The 17769-nt window shown below is 48.7% G+C and overlaps 1 protein-coding gene across 1 annotated transcript in view; it reads right to left on the bottom strand.

The window, feature by feature from the left end:
• Positions 1 to 1688: 1688 nt before the first annotated feature.
• rock2a (rho-associated, coiled-coil containing protein kinase 2a) overlaps positions 1689 to 17769 on the bottom strand; it is a 31283-nt gene continuing 15202 nt past the window's right edge. The window contains exons 5-32 of the mRNA XM_027008214.3: positions 17360 to 17620; positions 15794 to 15938; positions 15481 to 15619; positions 14919 to 15010; positions 14671 to 14830; positions 14367 to 14421; positions 14103 to 14114; positions 13024 to 13152; positions 11956 to 12091; positions 11769 to 11860; positions 10939 to 11185; positions 10564 to 10670; positions 10258 to 10417; positions 9739 to 9899; positions 8843 to 9027; positions 8627 to 8696; positions 8272 to 8375; positions 7785 to 7971; positions 7097 to 7190; positions 6775 to 6869; positions 6356 to 6547; positions 5338 to 5506; positions 4789 to 4859; positions 4573 to 4661; positions 4049 to 4127; positions 3553 to 3814; positions 3041 to 3254; positions 1689 to 2547 (exon numbers count right to left, since the gene is read on the bottom strand). Of these exons, the coding sequence (XP_026864015.2) occupies positions 2268 to 2547; positions 3041 to 3254; positions 3553 to 3814; positions 4049 to 4127; positions 4573 to 4661; positions 4789 to 4859; positions 5338 to 5506; positions 6356 to 6547; positions 6775 to 6869; positions 7097 to 7190; positions 7785 to 7971; positions 8272 to 8375; positions 8627 to 8696; positions 8843 to 9027; positions 9739 to 9899; positions 10258 to 10417; positions 10564 to 10670; positions 10939 to 11185; positions 11769 to 11860; positions 11956 to 12091; positions 13024 to 13152; positions 14103 to 14114; positions 14367 to 14421; positions 14671 to 14830; positions 14919 to 15010; positions 15481 to 15619; positions 15794 to 15938; positions 17360 to 17620 (3987 nt within the window). The 3' untranslated portion in view covers positions 1689 to 2267. The remainder of the gene's footprint in view (positions 2548 to 3040; positions 3255 to 3552; positions 3815 to 4048; positions 4128 to 4572; positions 4662 to 4788; positions 4860 to 5337; positions 5507 to 6355; positions 6548 to 6774; positions 6870 to 7096; positions 7191 to 7784; positions 7972 to 8271; positions 8376 to 8626; positions 8697 to 8842; positions 9028 to 9738; positions 9900 to 10257; positions 10418 to 10563; positions 10671 to 10938; positions 11186 to 11768; positions 11861 to 11955; positions 12092 to 13023; positions 13153 to 14102; positions 14115 to 14366; positions 14422 to 14670; positions 14831 to 14918; positions 15011 to 15480; positions 15620 to 15793; positions 15939 to 17359; positions 17621 to 17769) is intronic.

Below are 17769 nucleotides of genomic sequence, written 5' to 3' on the forward strand. Positions count from 1 at the left end.
TGCATGTACTCGAACACACACGATGAAACCCAAAACAGACCAGAACAGCAACCAGCCTGCTAACATGACTCGAAGAAGCCCCACAGCGATGTCCCAAGTATGTGCTTTGCATTCTGGGTCAGGATGGAGAAGGGCCATGGGAATTGGGAGGGGAGGGATGAGGTTGGGAAAGAAGAGTCTTCCTGCAGTTCTTGGTGGACTTCGGAAAAGCTCTTGATGTGGTGGTGAGGGAAGGAAGCTAGAGACATCCCTATTACCAACACGGTCAAGAAACAGGCACTCGTGCCTGTCTCCTTCTCCCTAGTTTGGATTTGGGAAACACTGTAAAACATTATGACCAAGGTCTTTAGTTGCTATGACGAGAGGAGACCCCACATCAGCATGTAGTTACACCACATTCCCAAAGTGAGGTTAGCTGAAGATGTGGAGGGGGGGGGGGGGGGGGAGAGAGAGAGAGAGAGAGAGCGAGAGAGAGACAGAGAGAGAGAGAGAGAGAGAGAGACAGACAGACAGACACAAAGAGAATGTTAGTGTCACCACATTTTAATATCATCCCACAAGCAAAAGAAGCCACTCATATTGAACACATCACTACGACATACCATGCACACACTATTGCTCAGTCAGACCACACACACCCACACCCACCCACCATTAAGCAAGCTTTTATTGCATGAGGTAACAAAACTAAAATAAATTTCAACTCTTTCAATATTTTTTTTGTTTTTACAGTACATTGACAATTGTCTATCTAGTAGTAAACAGATTTGTAAACTCGATAAATAAAAAGTTGGTAAACAAAAACACAAAAGAAAATGTAAAAAAAACAAAAACAAACAAACAAAAAAAACCCCACAAAACACAGGCGAGTCATTTTTTCAGGCGGCCAGCAGAGTCTTCTCGTTTCATACTGGGAGATCCTGAGCTTGGGGTGCTGGGGTGAGAAGGTTAAAAGCCAAAGGTCAAAAAGCAGGCAGAGTGAAAGGAAAGCCAAATACCCACTTCTCAAACATTCTCTCCTTCATTAGTGCACAATAAAATTGCAGAATGCACAGATTAGATGCGATGCAATGTAAATGGATTGCACCTTGCCCCTAGAAAGTAATTCAAATACAACTTCCATGAAGGTCAGAAGAGAAAGAGAGGATATTTGGGATGGATCAGCAGGGTCTACTGATTTTTTCCCAAGTTTTCCCGAATGGGAACAATGGTCACTTCTACCCCCAAATGCAAACAGAGAAACAGGTTTTGCTCCAGTAGTAAATGCAACCCACTGCACGCACACACGCACACACACACACACACACACACACACACTCTTTTCGCCGGCAGTTACCCTGTTTCGGCCCCCCGCATGCTGCTTAGACATTAAATTCACCGCCAATATCAACACCGTCGATCTCATCCAACGCCCAATACAAGTCCTCATGGCCCACATCTAGAACCCTGCAATATAGGGAGCTTGGTTTAGGCCACAGAGGATTCCCCCTCATCCTGAACCTCCAGAGGCAAACGCAAGGTTTTGTATCTGGATTTGAAAAGATCTGAAAGTCCTTTAGAATTCCTGCTGGTGAATAGAAAAGCTTTTTGGTAAATAAATTTGATATTTACAGGCTGTGAAAACACATTCTTAAAATAAAAAATATTGTTACAAAAGCTAGAGTTAATGCAAGGTGTGTGTGTGTGTGTGTGTGTGTGTGTGTGTGTGTGTGTGTGTGTGTGTGTGTATACACATACATACATACATACATACATACACACACAGACACACAAATATATATGTAAGTGTAATTTTAGAAGCACCTCAGTGCTGTAGTGCATAGTTTTTGCTACATAGCCTTCCAATGAACTATTTTAATATCCAGGCTTCAATCCCAAGGTACAAATACGTGTTTCATCAAGTTGAGGATGACGGATTAAAGTTGAAGCGACTCTGGTTTGTTAGTGGCAATAAGCATGCCATGGATACAGCGTTCCCAGCAGACTACGAGAGCAGCATTGAAACAGTAAATCAAGTGTGATATGAACTGGCGCTAAACGTGCCATATATTGATCCTCGTCAACATATGGAAGATATCTTGCAGGTGAAAAGTGCTCTCCAAGATGCTCTCGCTGCGAGATTCAAACACACGGGAACAGGTGCCTCACGAAGCAGGTGACTTCTCTCAGGGTCCAGAGAGCTTCGGTTCCGGTCCGTTTCGAACCAGCGTTGCAGTGTGCGGGTTCTAGTGCTACGCGGAGATGTGTCAAGTTCTCGTCCGGCCCGTTCAGCCAGTCACGAACTGGGGGCTGAAGCTGGCTGAGGTGCATGGTTTGAGGACCTCCTCCTTCCTGTCCATGTGGTCTTTGTGGCACTTGATCTGACACCGCCGGCACTCCAGGGCTAAGGGGGGCTTGAACATGCTCCACAGGGGCTTGGTGCAGGCCTCACAGTTCGTGGGGAAGTGGTAGAGAGTGGGCATAAACTCATGACCTTTGTGGTAGACGTAGGTGAATTTCTCCCTGCCTGGTGGGGGTGCTGTAGACTCCTTAGAGTTGCGAAAAGCCCTGTGTGTCATACAGAGTGGCACTACATAACCGGTACCGAATTGATCCCAAGTCTTAACAGCTGTTACTCTATTGCTCAGCATGTGCATTTAGTTGATTGGTTAATAACTACAGAATCCCTTACACCCCACCCCCCCACCCCCAATACACACATGTGGCTAAAAACAAAGAAAAGCCAGCACAGGCAAGTTAGCATGATGCTAACTGTTCCCCAATAGCCTTCACTAGCCTGGTTAATTTTGCTTCATTCGCTGTATCATTGCTTGCCAGTATGAACGAGCGCAAAACCTCGTTATCCCGTATTCTATACGTTAGCGTGATCACCAAGCTTGTTTTTTTTTCCATTAAAAAGTAACGAACCAACGGGAGCCACTCATGACCTGGGAGACAGACCTGGATCAGCAGTCAGCGCACTGCCTTGTTTACAAGAAAAGACCTTCGACAGCGAGGCACTGTGGGCCCAAGGTTGACCCTGTCGGCAGGTCCTCCTCACCTGGGTTTACTGGCTGGCAGCTGTCGGCTGGGTCTCCTCATGGACTGGCTAGCCTGTACTTTGATGGGCACGCGTGGGGACGAGCGGTGGCTCGCCTCCGGCCCGGGAGGTTTCTTGGGGATCTTCTTGACGAGCCGGCTGACCCACTTCTGCTGCTCCTCCTGCGAGGCGGCCAGCAGTAGCAGGTTCTTGGCTGTAGACACGTCGTAGTTCACTGGGGAACAGGGAGAACACACGTAAAAAAAATCTAATGAAAAAGAACCACCAAGCAGATCACTAAGCATCAGAAAGGCTCGTCTCTCCTCAGTCCCGAAGCCCCGAAGCCCCGAAGCCCCGAAGAACGCCAAATCCTCACACATCTGGCCTTGGTTTACATGGCCTTCAGTGCAAGTAGACACAAAATGCGTAGTGGTACAAAAATCTCCATCGCTCCCAGATCCATGCTCTAGTTTATTGCCTTTTAAGCCAAAACCCAGCTAACTGACCAGACTGGCCCACACCCCCGAGCTCACCTCTGCACGGCGCGATCACCTCCTCCTTCCTGTCCATGTGGTCCTTGTGGCATTTGATATGGCATCTGCGGCACTCCAGGGCAGGTGGGGGCTTGAACATGTTCCACAGGGGCTTGGTGCAGGCTTCGCAGTTGGTGGGGAAGTGGTAGAGGGTGGGGATGAACTCGTGGCCCTTGTGGCAGATGTAGCTGGACTTGTCCCCCATGGGCATTGGCTCCAGCTCCTGCTCTTTCTTGCTCTCGCCCTCGTTAGCGTACAGGATCTGGAGAGGTGGGTTGGGAGGCAGGATCAGGGGTGGGGTTGGCAGCAGGTGCACATAGCACAATCAATAACAGGTTGATTATGAAGGACCTGAGAGTAGTCAGAGAATGCCAACTCTACATGCTGGCCATACAAGTTCCATTATACATTTTATTAATGTTGCACTAATGTTAGTTATTAAGCGGACAAAGATGGTTTTAGAGTTTAGGCAGTAACGGGTGTTCTGCTGCAATACCTGAAATATCCGGGGAATCTCCTTAGCGTCGGCACGGTACACGTCTGTCTGTGTGACGGAACGAACATGGAAGAGTTTACTGTGGAAAGAGAAAAGCAAAAAAACGTGAGAATGAAATGAAGCCAAAATCGGCATGTTTTCACACTCCTCTCTATGCCAGCATGGCACTCCGAGACGATTCACTTTCTTTTAACTCATCCCAGGTCCCGGCTTGGTTCAGGTGCACTGGGAGATGAGGTAGAAGCAAACAGGTGAAAACTGTCTAGTCTCCACCAGGGATGGACTGGGAAACCATATGAAGTAAACATGATGCAGAAACAAAAATGTCTGCACACCATGTACAAGAGTGATGTCAGCAAGGTAAAATGTTCACATCAGTGTCCAAACCAGGGCCAGTCCTGGGCATCCATGAACCTTCATTCTTGAGCTACACGCTTCAGGTGTCCATAATCAGGACTCACTGGAACGCTGCACTGGTCTAAACGTGGGAGTCTATGAGGAGCTGTGGTGCAGATCTCACTCACTCTATATCCAACACCATGTACGGGTTCGAGTGCTCCTTGTCCTGCTCGCTGTTGTAGAAGAGGATCTTCTTACTGCTCACCACCACGTACTACAGGAAAGAAATTAGCCTAGCATCAGCGCTGGGTCTGCCACCTGTCCAATCACTGGCTGCTCATGGTCTTCCAGGAAGTGGATATGAAGCAAAAGTGTGGGGGTGGGAGGTGGGGAGAGTGCACCTTTCTCTCCCAGCCGAAGCGTTTGGTGTTGTTCCGTACCGGAAGGGACAGCCAGCCCTCTAACCTGGTTTCTGTGCACAGACAGGAATTGTTTTTAGGTTCATTTGAGTTTCCCAACATCCCGGCCTCTAAACATGGAAAGGCATAAGTTGATGCAACAAAGTTCGGTCAGTACGAAACATCACTCTGAAGTACACGCATTTCACCTGCGCAGAGGTTAAGGGTCATAGGTCAGAGGGAGGAGCTGGCTGAGATGGTGTGTGGAGAGGGTAAGGAGGACAGACCTTCAGGAAAAGGGGGTGGGGGGGTGGGGGATGACAAAAAAACAAAAAAAAAAGGCAGAGGGGGCAAAGGAAGGAAGAAAACGAAGAACTGCAGGAGGAACAGCTCTGTAGTGCAGACAGGAAGAAAAAAACAATGAAGGAAGACCACAGTGAGCGAGGCTGAATAAGTACAAACGCCATACAACTCATGAACCTAAGACATATAAACAAAAAGAAGAAGAAGAAGAAGAATCACAGCTCGTAGGGTAGGGTTGTGAAGAAGAACCTGGCAACGACTCGTCCGTGTCGAAATCTGGGCCGCTGCCCACGCTGGCCGAGTCCAGGGAGTGGACGTTGAGGGTGTTGAGGAGGCTCCGCAGCTGCTCGATGTCACTGTCCTTGCTGTCCAGTGCCATCTGAAGCTCGACCCGCATCACCGATTCGTCGGCCAGTTGCTGCGGGAGAAGCAAAAAAACGAGCAAACGAGAACGACAAAAAAAAAAAAAAAGTCATTTCTTTTAATGAGTCAAATTTCTCTCGCCTAGTATTCTGCTAATACTTTGAGCTGCTTTTATTTAGCCTATTGCTAAACACTAACTTTCTCTACTCGAAAGGTTGTTTGGTTGTAAAAGGTGAGGTATTATTAGTGTTGTACGGTGATTAGTGTGAGGTTATTAGTGTTCTGGAAGCTGGTTAGTGTGAGGCCGTTTCTAGGGCCGTGTGCTAGTTTGAAAATGTGTTAACATGGTAGTTAGTATGGGGTCTTAACATTTTGTAGTGGATACAGTGGTGCTTAGTGCTGCAAGGTGATTAGTGTATCAGGACTCTGCCCTGGTTAGTGTGAAGTATTCGTTCTCCGTGTAGGTTAGTGTGTGTTTTGTGTTGTGAAGAGAGTGAGGTTGTATTTGTGCTCTGTGGTAGTTATTATGAGATTGCATTAGCACTGTGGTACAATTAGCGCTCTGTGGCGGTTAGTATGTCTTAGAACTGATGATTGATTTGAGGGGTTAATGCTACGTAGTGACGGCGGGTTTTTATTAGTTCTGCGTAATATTTGGTTAAACTAGCAGTGGTGTGAGGTTGTGTTAGCACTGAGTGGTGATTAGTATCAGGTTGTGGTGTGAGGACTCTGGTGGGTAGTGTGATGCACTAGTGCTGCATGGCAATCAGTGTGAGGCTGCGTTAGCGGTGCGCGGTGATTAGTGTGAGGCTGCGTTAGTGGTGTGCGGTGATTAGTGTGAGGCTGCGTTGGTGGTGCGCGGTGATTAGTGTGAGGCTGCTTTAGCGGCGCGCGGTGGCCGTACCGCCTGCATGTCGTTGATCTCTCGCTGGTACTTGATGATGGTGCTGTTGAGTTTCTCCTTTTCAGAGCGCAACTCCAGCTGCAGCTTCCTGTTCTCCTTCTCCTTCCTCTTCACGTCCGTGTCGTTTCCACGGCGACTGCCACCACCACGAACCTCCTTCCTGTTCATGATCTCGGCCAGCTTGTTCACAGCCTGAGACACACGCATAGGAGTCAACAGATGAGACACACCTAGCTAAAAAAAGTTCTGAACAATAAAACTGACAAAGAAAACAGATCTCAAATAAACACCATTCCAAAATGATAATGGCTAAATACAATTTTTCTAAACTAACGCAACACAAAGAAACCTTCTGTACATGTCCAAAGGTCATATCTGAACCAAGTACTGTGTTCCCCACTGGGCTTGCCATAGCGCACCTGTGTTTTGAGGGTCCTCTCTGACTGCAGCTGCTTCTCATACGCCTGCTTCATCTGCGTGATGGACAGCTCACCGTCCTTCAGCTTTTGCAGTTCTGAAACCCAAAACACATTCGGATGGTAGGCCTCGATCTCAGCGCCTCGACACACATCACGGCATGTTCGATGTGACACGTCAACGCACCGCTCAGAAATCAGTCAGCTGCCGGAATACGGGTCACCAAAGAAGAAGCGCGCTTCAATATTTTTTCCATCCTACGGCCATGGTAGCGGCTGGCGCTATTTTATATTACAACGGGAAGCGTATGGAGAAAAATCTCACCATCCTGAGCATCCTTCAGACGGTTGTTCAGCTCCTCTTTCTCATTGGCCAGGTTAGCCACATCACTCGTGAGCGTGCGGTTTGCTTCCTCCAACTGCTTGTGCACACACCCACATGTACACGTGCACACATACAGATGTGCGTGCATGCACGCACACACACCCACACAAAGCCACAGGTTTACATATGCAACACACAGACAGTGTTAAGAATGCTTCTCTCTGCAGTGCCTGCTAAGATAACATTTACATTTAGGGTATTGCGCTGATGCCAAAGTTATGACTGAGTACAACTTGAGCAATTGAGGGTTAAGGGCCTTGCTCAGGGGCACAACAGTGGCAACTTAGCAGCGGTGGGGCTTGAACCAGCAACCCTCCGATTACAAGTCAAGTATATTAAATCACTGAGCTATCACTGCCCTGCATTTCATTTTGTTTGGGGGGAAAGGAACTCTTATATAAAAAAATAAAAATAAATAAATTTTTAAAAAAAAGGAACTTTTTGGATACGAGTATCAGAGTGTTAGTTTCATGTGCCAGTCTGAACACACACAAAGCTCATTTCTGATGTTCTACTGCACATGCATTTCCCACTCTTCTAGCTCACTTGATCATAGCATAGCACCTTCTATGTTCTCAGCTCATCTACAGTTCCGGTCCCATCCCCGTCCGCGTTGGGCGTTACTCACAGAGCTGATTGTGGTGTCCTTCTCGGAGAGCTCCTGCTTGTGCCTTGCCATCATCTCCTTGATCTCCAGCTCCTTCATGATCTTCTCCTTCTCCAGGTCGGAATACTGCTCCTCAGCGATGGAGCGTGCTAGCTGCTCAGAGTCCGCCTTCGTCAGGGTGATCTCCAGCTGAGCGGCCAAGGAGTCCCTGTGGCACAAGACACACTCAGACCCAGACGTACTACCTACACAAACGTGCACGAGCACTGAACGTGTGCCCCACAGTATCTCCATTATCCTCATGACCAGTTTTACCTTCCTAATAATTATAGCAACATTCGTCTTATTGTAAATGTTACACACATACACACAAAAGTTACATTACACATGCACGTTCATACAACACACACACTCCTCCCATGCAGCCTCTCTCTCTCTCTCTCACACACACACACACACACACACACACACACACACACACACACACACACACACACACACAGTTCACCTCTCCTCTTGCAAGTCCTGAAGATTCTGCTGCATATCTTTGTATAGCTTATTTTTCTCCTCACACTCTTCCTTCAGCTCTCGCACTTGAGTCTTGTATAGCGTCTATATACACACACACAAAAAGCGAGGGAAAGTTTGTAATGCCCCTTATATCCAGATATTTGCTTAAACTCTAATTCAACATGGTTATGATGCTTGGATTAAAAATCTATTTCTATTCAAATAAATGACTGTCAAGTAAAAGGTCAGCTTGAGGAGTAGCACCCTACAGGCGGAGGTCGAGCTCAGTAAGAAAGCACCCCTTCCAGTCAGTCTGACACATTAAGTGCAGTTAAGCAGCAAAACAGTCTTACTGAGAAATACTGCTCAGCTTCCAACTGGTCCTGAAGCTCCTTCATCTGACCATCAGAGTCCTGACGCTCTCTGAGAGAGAGAGAGAGAAAAAAATGTATAAAACATACATGAAAATGAATAAAACATGTACAGCAGATCAACTTCTGCTACTCTTCCCAGGAGCTGATATCCTGACCGCCGCCCCCTGGTGGCAGGTGCGCGGTGTGGCTGCTCACTTGCGCAGTTCCACGTTCTGCTTCTCCAGGCTCCGTCTCATGTCCAGCAGGTGGTTGATCTCCTGCTTGAGCTGCTTCTCTGACGTGCGCAGCATGCTGAGCTGTTGGCCCTGCATCTTCAGGTCGTTCTGCATCAGGCTACGTTTCTGCACCTCCTGCTCGATCTTCAGGGACAGGTTCTTCACCTGGGACACCAGAACCAAGGACGCTACTCTCATGCCGACACATGGACATCATAAATTCATAAAATGTGGACTGCTGGTGCATTTTACTGTTTGTGTGATATATGGTTCCATGGTATTTTGACCTCACTTGTATATGATATTAGCGATGTCCCCACAGCTCTGCAAAGAATACCACTTGAACTAACAATATTTGGTCACACATGCAAGTAGTCATCAAAATTCTGCACACGCACCAATTTAGCCACATTTATTTAAAAGGCACATTCTTGGTCTGTTCTGAGTAAGCAGGATGGTGAACTCTGCAACTGCAGTAGTAGGAGTGGCCTACAAGCAGAGCATGGTGACTTCCATGAGAAGGCTTTGCCATAAGAAATGAAAATGTAGGCATTCCAGAGAAAGAAGCTGGCAGTTTTCAGCATACCACTGCTCTCACAACTGGAGTTAGTTATCTCTCTCTGCGTGTGGGTCTTTAATATGTACGGCGCAATTTACATGTCGGTTTTGATCGTCTTCCACCATGTGCACAGGTGAATTTAGTGCAGTGATGAGTTATCGCCATGGTAACTTTATGAAGAGGAATTAAATAGCATGTCACACATTTTGCATGATGTAACAATAAAAAAGCGCAATCTGAATTTTTTTCAGCATATTTCTAAAGGGCACTAAGAAAATGCACCCCTAATTTTAGTTAAAGAGTGCACACACTCTCACCTCTTCAGTGAGCATCTCCTTGTGTCTGCGGAGTTCATCGAGCTTCTGTAGGGCCTGTTTGTAGTCGCAGTCCAACATGGAGCTCTGCTTCTCCAGTTCCAGCAGTCGGTTCTCCACCTGTAGCTTAGAGGATCGCTCCTCCTGTAACTTCTGCTCCAGCTCTGCATGCGTGACACAAACACCACCCAACACTGCAGTTAAACACCACCCAACACCGCAGTTAAAGACAACACTGCACTTGTGCTCCAGCCAACACTGTACTCACACACACACACCACCCCACTCTGAACTCGTACACCATCTCACACCACGACCAAGTTAACCAACACCCTCTACTCCTCGTCGCACACTAGCCTCACCTTATCTTCATGGCACAATAGCCCTTCCCACCGTTCAGAAAACCCAAGCCTCTCCTACCCTTCGCAGCTCACTAGCGCCACCTTACTCTTCACAGCAGTCCTGCATGCACAACAGCTCACTGCCCTTAGGGTGATCCTTCAGTTTGCGAAACTCTCCTACCTTTCACGGCCTCAGACTTGGCACCTTCGATAGACTCGCTGATCTTGTTCTTGTCAGCGAGGCGGGTCTTTGTGGCCTTATGGGCCGCCTCTTCCTGCTCCAGGGTCTGCTGTAGCACCTTCAGCTTATACGTCATGTCAATCTCCTTATTACTCTTCTCCTATTGGACATACGGACAGCGGTTGGCGGGGGAACATTATAACAAGGAGGAGCTGCTCAAAAAGTGTAGAGTTAGAAATGGTTCTAAAGGCTGCAGCTAAAACAATAAATACTGTAGTTTACTATAAGTGTGTGTGGCCCTTTTACCTTCTCCAGGTCGGTGAGTTTCTCCTGTAGCTGTCTCTTCTCAGTCTCTGCTTTGGACAGAGCCTGTCTCACCTGCTTCACCTCGTCCTCCAGACCAGAGAGACGCGCTAGAGAACGAAAGAGGGAGAAGCAGAGAGAAGAAAATCAATAAGAGAGCGAAGGAGAAAGAAGATTGGAGAGTGCAAAACGAATGCAAAAACCAATCACCTTTGCTCACATCCACCCTGACACACACAAACACACTTTTCTTTTGTAGGTTTCTAACTTGTTCTCCCTCTCTGTAACGTATGCACCTCTTCTCTGTTCCAGTACCCCCTCAAATTCATTGCACCACCCAACTCTCTCTCACACACACCCACACACACACCCACCCACCCTGCAGGTCGGAGATGGTCTCGGAGCGCTGCGTGTCCTCTCGCTTCTCGGCATCCAGCGCCGCCTGCAGGTCGATGCGCTCGCGCTCCAGCGCCAGCTTGCTGCTCTCCAGGGCACAACACTTGTCCTGCAGGTCGCGTGCGTGCGCCTCCAACTGCTGCAGCTGCTTCCCACCTTCCGCCTGCACCTTTCGCAGCCGCGCCGCCGCGTCTGCCTCCGCCCGCAGCAGCGCGTTGGCCTCGTCCAGCTGCAGGGCACCACCACCAACACCATCCTCTTTACCATCATCATCATCATCATCACTCAAATAAGAACACAGCTCTGGGACTACTTCTAAATACAATGTTCCCTAACTTTTACATCCCAGAAGTTTCTTTTTTAAAATATTCATATTCAAATGAATACACAATGAATATCAACAGGATGTTGTTAAATCGGACTGAAAATAGCTATAATTGGTTTAAATTACAGCTTTTAATAGCTTTTGTTTTAATAACATTTAGTTAATAAGTTTTAAATATGAGACCTTTAGTTAGTACATTTAGTACGTCTCCTAAAAACTCCTGGATTTCTCTGATCATGTCCATAAAAAAGACATGACAAATGTTCTCATTTTCAATCACAAGTCTCTGCATATGTAAGTTGTTTAACAATAATGTTATTGTGGTCAAATCTTAACGTCAACTTCACATCCTACTGCACATTCGTTACATGGAATTCCAGTTGGAGACCAACGTGTCCAGCTCTGAGGCAGTTTAAGAGCGCAGGTATTGCAGAAAGTTGCTGTGTATGCTGTGGACATCCACAGGCACGTGCACATGTGTGTGTACCTGTCTCTGCAGGTGAATATTCTTCTCATTGGAAATATGAGAGTTCTGGTTTCTTTTCTTCATCTCCTCCAGCTGGTCCCTCAGATTGTTCACTAAAAATAGACAGTGTGTGTGTGTTGGTGTCACAGACAGAGAAGGAAAGATAATTCGTTTTCTTGCATGCGTGTGTGTCTGGGGGGTGTCTTACCCTCATTTTCGAGGCAGCGTTTGCGATCTGCTTCGCTCTCTGCCTTTCTGTGACTCTCCACAGTCTTGTGCTGAAGGAGGGCCTTCTCTCTCTCCAGCTGCCTTAAGCAAGTCTCCAGTGCTTTCCTACTGCTCATCTACAAGCACATACACATACATACACGCACAACTGCAGGATTTTCTCACTTATGAAAGAAACCATTAAAAAATCACAGCTACACAAGTGTCCTTTAAAAAGGTACAACACACACACGCGCACACACACACAGGCACGCGCGCGCACACACACACAGGCACGCGCGCGCGCACACACACAGGCACGCGCGCGCGCACACACACAGGCACGCGCGCGCACACACACGCACACACACACACACACAGGTCCACACACACGCACACACACACACACAGGCACGCGCGCGCGCGCGCACACACACACACAGGCACGCGCACACACACACACAGGCGCGCGCGCGCACACACACACACACAGGCACACGCGCGCACACACACACACACACACAGGCACGCTCGCGCGCACACACACACACAGGCACGCGCACGCACACACACAGGCACGCGCACGCGCGCGCACACGCACACACAGACACGCACGCGCACACACAGACACGCACGCGCACACGCACACACACAGACACGCACGCGCGCGCACACAGGCACGCACACAGGCACGCACGCGCGCACACACACGCAGGCAGGCACGCGCGCGCGCACGCACGCAGGCGCGCGCGCACGCACGCACAGGCACGCGCGCGCGCGCGCACGCACAGGCACGCGCGCACACACACAGGCACGCGCGCGCACGCCCACACACACAGGCACGCGCGCGCACGCCCACACACACAGGCACGCGCGCGCACGCCCACACACACAGGCACGCGCGCGCACGCCCACACACAGGCACGCGCGCGCACACACACACACAGGCACGCGCGCGCACACACACACACACAGGCACGCGCGCGCACACACACACACAGGCACGCGCGCGCACACACACACACATACACACACACACACACACACAGGTACGCACGCGCACACGCACCTCTTCTTCAAGCTCTTTGCTGATCTTGTCGAGGCGTACAGTGGTCGTCCTGTACTTATGCTCGAGCTCGTCTTTGGCCTGCATCTCATTGCTGAGCTGCTCCTCCAGGGTGTGGACCTTCTCCTGGAGCTGTGACGAGAGGCGCGGGGGCCGAGCGTGAGGGCCAAGCGCGTGGGGCGGGGCCGAGTTAGTGCGGCAGTACACGGTGATTTTTAATCGCCCTATTGCTTTATCTGCATTACGTGGCCTTCTCACCATGCCCTGCCAGACCTGCTTTTGTATAGTCTCCATTCCAACACACCTGCTGCAACCCACCAGCTAATTAAATTATAGAGACCATGAGCCAAATGAGGTTTTATTGGGTATTGTGGAGCAGGGATCACGCAGAAAGTGCCAAAACGTGCTTGAAACCATGCAGAACTGAGACTGTTAACCACTCGTCTACACACAGCTTCCGTGTTGGTTTTTCCAACGTTTGGCCAAAACCTCCAGCCAAGCCGCATTCCTGTGGCATCTCAGACTGTGGCGCTTTTTCACTAGCAATTCAGTGTTCATGACTATTTGGTTCAGGTGTGCTGGGAGCTGGGACAGAGCAAAACTGTGCACGGACGAACACCTTGGTAACCAATAGAGAAACAAACATAGAAATAAAAACAAGCTCACTGGAGAACCCCTGCATAAACCTAAAGACCTCATCAATGGCCCCAACAGGTGGAGCATTACTGGTACGGGTGTGTCAAAAGTACCAACGTGTCCAGTAGCAGCTAGTAGGCAGAGTATGGAACCACAGGCGAAGTACGCGCATCGAATGCTTTCATGACTCTCTAGTTTGGCTTCGTCCAAAAGGTCAATTTCAGTCCTGCCCTAGCCTCAAGGCTAGCGCGTCAAGGCTAGACCACGAGGCTGGTGAAGTGCACACTCTTCTACTGCTCCTTACACCCCCAGTGGAGAAAACCTCACTCTTACTTCAATCGCGCAGTAGGTGTATCTCATTAGCCAGTGTGGTTTTACAACAGCAAAAACAAACAACCATGAGCCCTGAGAAGACAGTCCGAGCAGGAAGAGGAAGACATACTCACTGCAACACTGTCCTGTAAGACAAAGACAAAGAAACAGAAGGAAATGCTCTGAATACCTTTTAGCATCTTGTCAAAAACTGACATAAATGATCGAACTCCAATCAGTGTATTTGAAGGCTTTTTCCTGGAAGGAGTTTTAAGATTTTTAAAAAAAATTTTTTTTTTACCAGCAGAAAAAATAACAACAACCCCCCCCCCCAAAAAAAACATGGCTAAATGAGTCAGGTGTGCATTTCTGTGCGTGTGTGTGTGTGTGTGTGTCACCTCTCCCTTGGTGGATGAGGCCTGTGCTGCTGAACTGTTAGAAGCGGTCAACAACCTGCAGGGAAACATCAATCCCATTAGCACGGGGAAAAATCACGCACGCACGCATTCCAAATACGGATTGAAAACCCCAACTCCGTCTCCTGGGCTCGCGATGAAACAGTTTAGCTCAATTAAAGTATTAGAGCAAAACATCTGCAGAACAAAGACTCAGCATGGAGAAGCCAAAGTGGGAGAGAGAGGAGGTGAGAGAGAGAGAGAGAAAACAAGAAAGGGATGTGGTAAAGGCGTTGCCGTCTCTTACTGGTCCTCTTTGAAGTAAGTGAAGCCGACGAAAGGCAGCTGATTGCCCACGAAGGCTTTGGGCGTGGGGAACGTCTCCACATCCCCCTTGTCCTCTTCGATCTCGTCAAAGTTGCTGGTGTCGATGTCGCTGCTCAGCTCGGGCACCACGGGGGCGGAAGCTGAGCAGAGATGGAGAAAGAGTAGCTCGATGAGGTCCGTGCGCCACACCCCGAGCGTACGGGGGCGTACGGGCGGAGGGCGACTCACTCTCTCGGATGGTGTCGAAGGTCCACTGGTCGTTCTTGAAGAACGGGTGCCTCTTAATCTCCTCCACACCATTACGGCCTAAACGGACTTCCCTAAAAACAAAACAAACAAAACCAAATAATTCAAAAGTCGTCGTGAGCTTATTAAGATGTTTTTCCTCTCCATTAATCTGTGGTCATCTAAGCAGAGCTCAATTAATATTTTCCCCATTCTTGAGGAGTTATACATTGCAGTTAAAAAGTTAAACATTTACTCACTGAATACAATAGGCGTAGTTTTTGTGGGTGGGATATGTCACTCCCAATAATTCCTGCTAACACTACTCATATAATGTGCTAGGCTGGGTGGTGTGAGCACTGCGCCACTCCTGGATACTTGGACTACGTCAGTCATATATAACTGTGAGGAAACGTATTATATCGTATCATGTTGACTGTGGACCCAAAATAAATGTATTCCAACAATGTACTCCAGTCCCTAACGTGAGAGTATTTAGTGCGTGCCATGCTGAGATGTGGAACGGTATCAGGGTTATAGAGATGAGAAGAACTATGCAGCAGACCTGTCTGTTAGGAAGGCACAGATGATGTTTTTGGCCTCCTTCGAGATCTCCACGTCATCAGGGAAGTTGAGTGAGTTCTTGTGGTCCATGATCTTACTATAGGTCCCCACAAGTGAGTCGGCGTAAAATGGGGTGTCGCCTGTTCCCACACACACACACACACACACACACACACACACACACAAAATTGGCTGACAGTATTTAACAAGACAATCTGTTTTTTTTCCTCCACACACACACACACACACACACACACACACACACACACACACACACACACACACACACACCCGCTTACACCCCCACTACTCACCCACGAGCATCTCGAAGATAAACACTCCCACACTCCACCAGTCACACTCTCGCCCGTAGTAGCCGTCCCCTCCCTGCGACTTGAGCACCTCGGGGGAGATGTAGTCAGGCGTGCCCACCGCTGTGTCGCAGCGCACCATGCCCGCCTGCAATCACATAACCGCCGGGCTCACCGCTGCACATTTACCCTCCTCCGCACGCCAGCGCCCCCCGGTGGCAATCCGCAGCAAGAACCAGCCCGTGCACTGCCAGCTTTCGTGCACTTTGCATTTGCACGGGAGTGTTTTGCATGAGAGTAGCCATTTAAAATGTCACACAGTCTGATTTAGAGCCTCTGATTTGTCTGACTCAAGGTCGTTGGTATCATCCAAAACTGCATTCAACACAATAAAACGCTACAAATTACTGGTCTGGGACTTTAGAAGCATATACTACTGGTGCATGATTAAACGTCGGGCACATCTGACGCTCTGACGAACTGACACGCCAAACATGACGTGTACTGCGATACTATTTAATATCGTAGTTTGCGATACTGGACGCAGCCTTTCTTTTTTTGACTGTGCATGTGATGCTGCGTCTGTACACTAGGGGGCGATATAACACAGATGTTGTGAAGCCCTACTGACTCACCATGAGAAACCAGTCATATTCTTTTCATCCTGGGGCCCTCCAGCAGTGCTGGTGCTTTGGATGGATAATTGTTGTTTCATTTTCGATAACTGCCCTGTGCCACGCACAACGAACTGAAAGGCGGTTGATGGGGGTCAAGCGGTCAGCAGCTGAGCCTCATCAATGCCTCGTTCCCTACGGTCAAAAAGGTCGCACATAGGTCAGGCCCAGCCTAACTGTTCGACCTTTGACCCTTACTGAGCACCAGGAAGAAAAACAAAAGAATCTGCCAAAAGAGTTCAGCAGAATGCACCACTGTTAAGCACAGGTGCTTAGAAACATGGTCTTTGGGAGTACTGGGAAGACTCTTTGGAAGGTAATTTGCTCTCCAGTGTAGTTCTGACTACTGTGAGTGTGACTGGTAACACATGGTAACAGTCTTGCACCATCATCACTTCACTCTACAGACCGCGCTTTAACTCACATTCTGGAACATTTCCTAACGACAAACATTTCGACGTTTCAAAGTTTCCGTTTTTCCTCTGGAAATTTGTCATGAAATCATGCAACCAGCTCAACTCCATCTTTTCATTTGATTTTGGTGAGTCAATCACGGACCTTCTCAGTCACAGAGGAGGCGTAAATCTGTGAAACAGATGACCGCAACAGGAAGTAAATCTCCCTGTTTTCAAGCAAGGGCGGTTTGTCATCGCTGAAAAACAAACCTCAAAAACCCAGACTGGGGTGCGTTTAGAGAGTGCGCCTGTGGCGGACGTACCATCTGTCGGTAGCCATTGTCTTTTGATCTTTAAAAAAACAACAAAAAAAACCAAACCTGGGCTATGGGCTCAAATGAAAGGACATTTCTGTCATATTATGAGGTCTCCATCTGACTCATCTAAGGTTATTTAGCACCATTAACGCATTCTGAAAAGAATTCCCGGCGAGACCTTACTGAGTCCATCTTCATGCAGGTGCCGAAGTCAGCGAGCTTGAGGTGGCCGTGGCGGTCGAGGAGCATGTTGTCGGGCTTGACGTCGCGGTGGATGAAGCCCATGGAGTGGATGGCGTCCAGGGCCATGACCACCTCCGCCGTGTAGAACTTGGCCCACTTCTCCGGCACGTCGTACGTGCTGGTCAGGTTGACCAGATCCCCGCCCGGCATGTATTCCATCGCCATGTACAAGTAGCGGTCATCCTGGAACGCGCAGCACAGCTGGAGGAAGGGAAAAGATAGACAAGGAGCAGTAATAGAGAGAGAGAAGGATAAAGAGATGATATAGGTAAAGAGAGTGAGACACACAGGAGAGTGAGAGAAACACCCTGAGAATGTCAGACTGTTACACACAACAGCAGCAGGTACAA

This window comes from Electrophorus electricus, chromosome 12 (assembly GCF_041902795.1).
Source record: "Electrophorus electricus isolate QZ-2024a chromosome 12, ASM4190279v1, whole genome shotgun sequence".
Classification (NCBI taxonomy): domain Eukaryota; kingdom Metazoa; phylum Chordata; class Actinopteri; order Gymnotiformes; family Gymnotidae; genus Electrophorus; species Electrophorus electricus.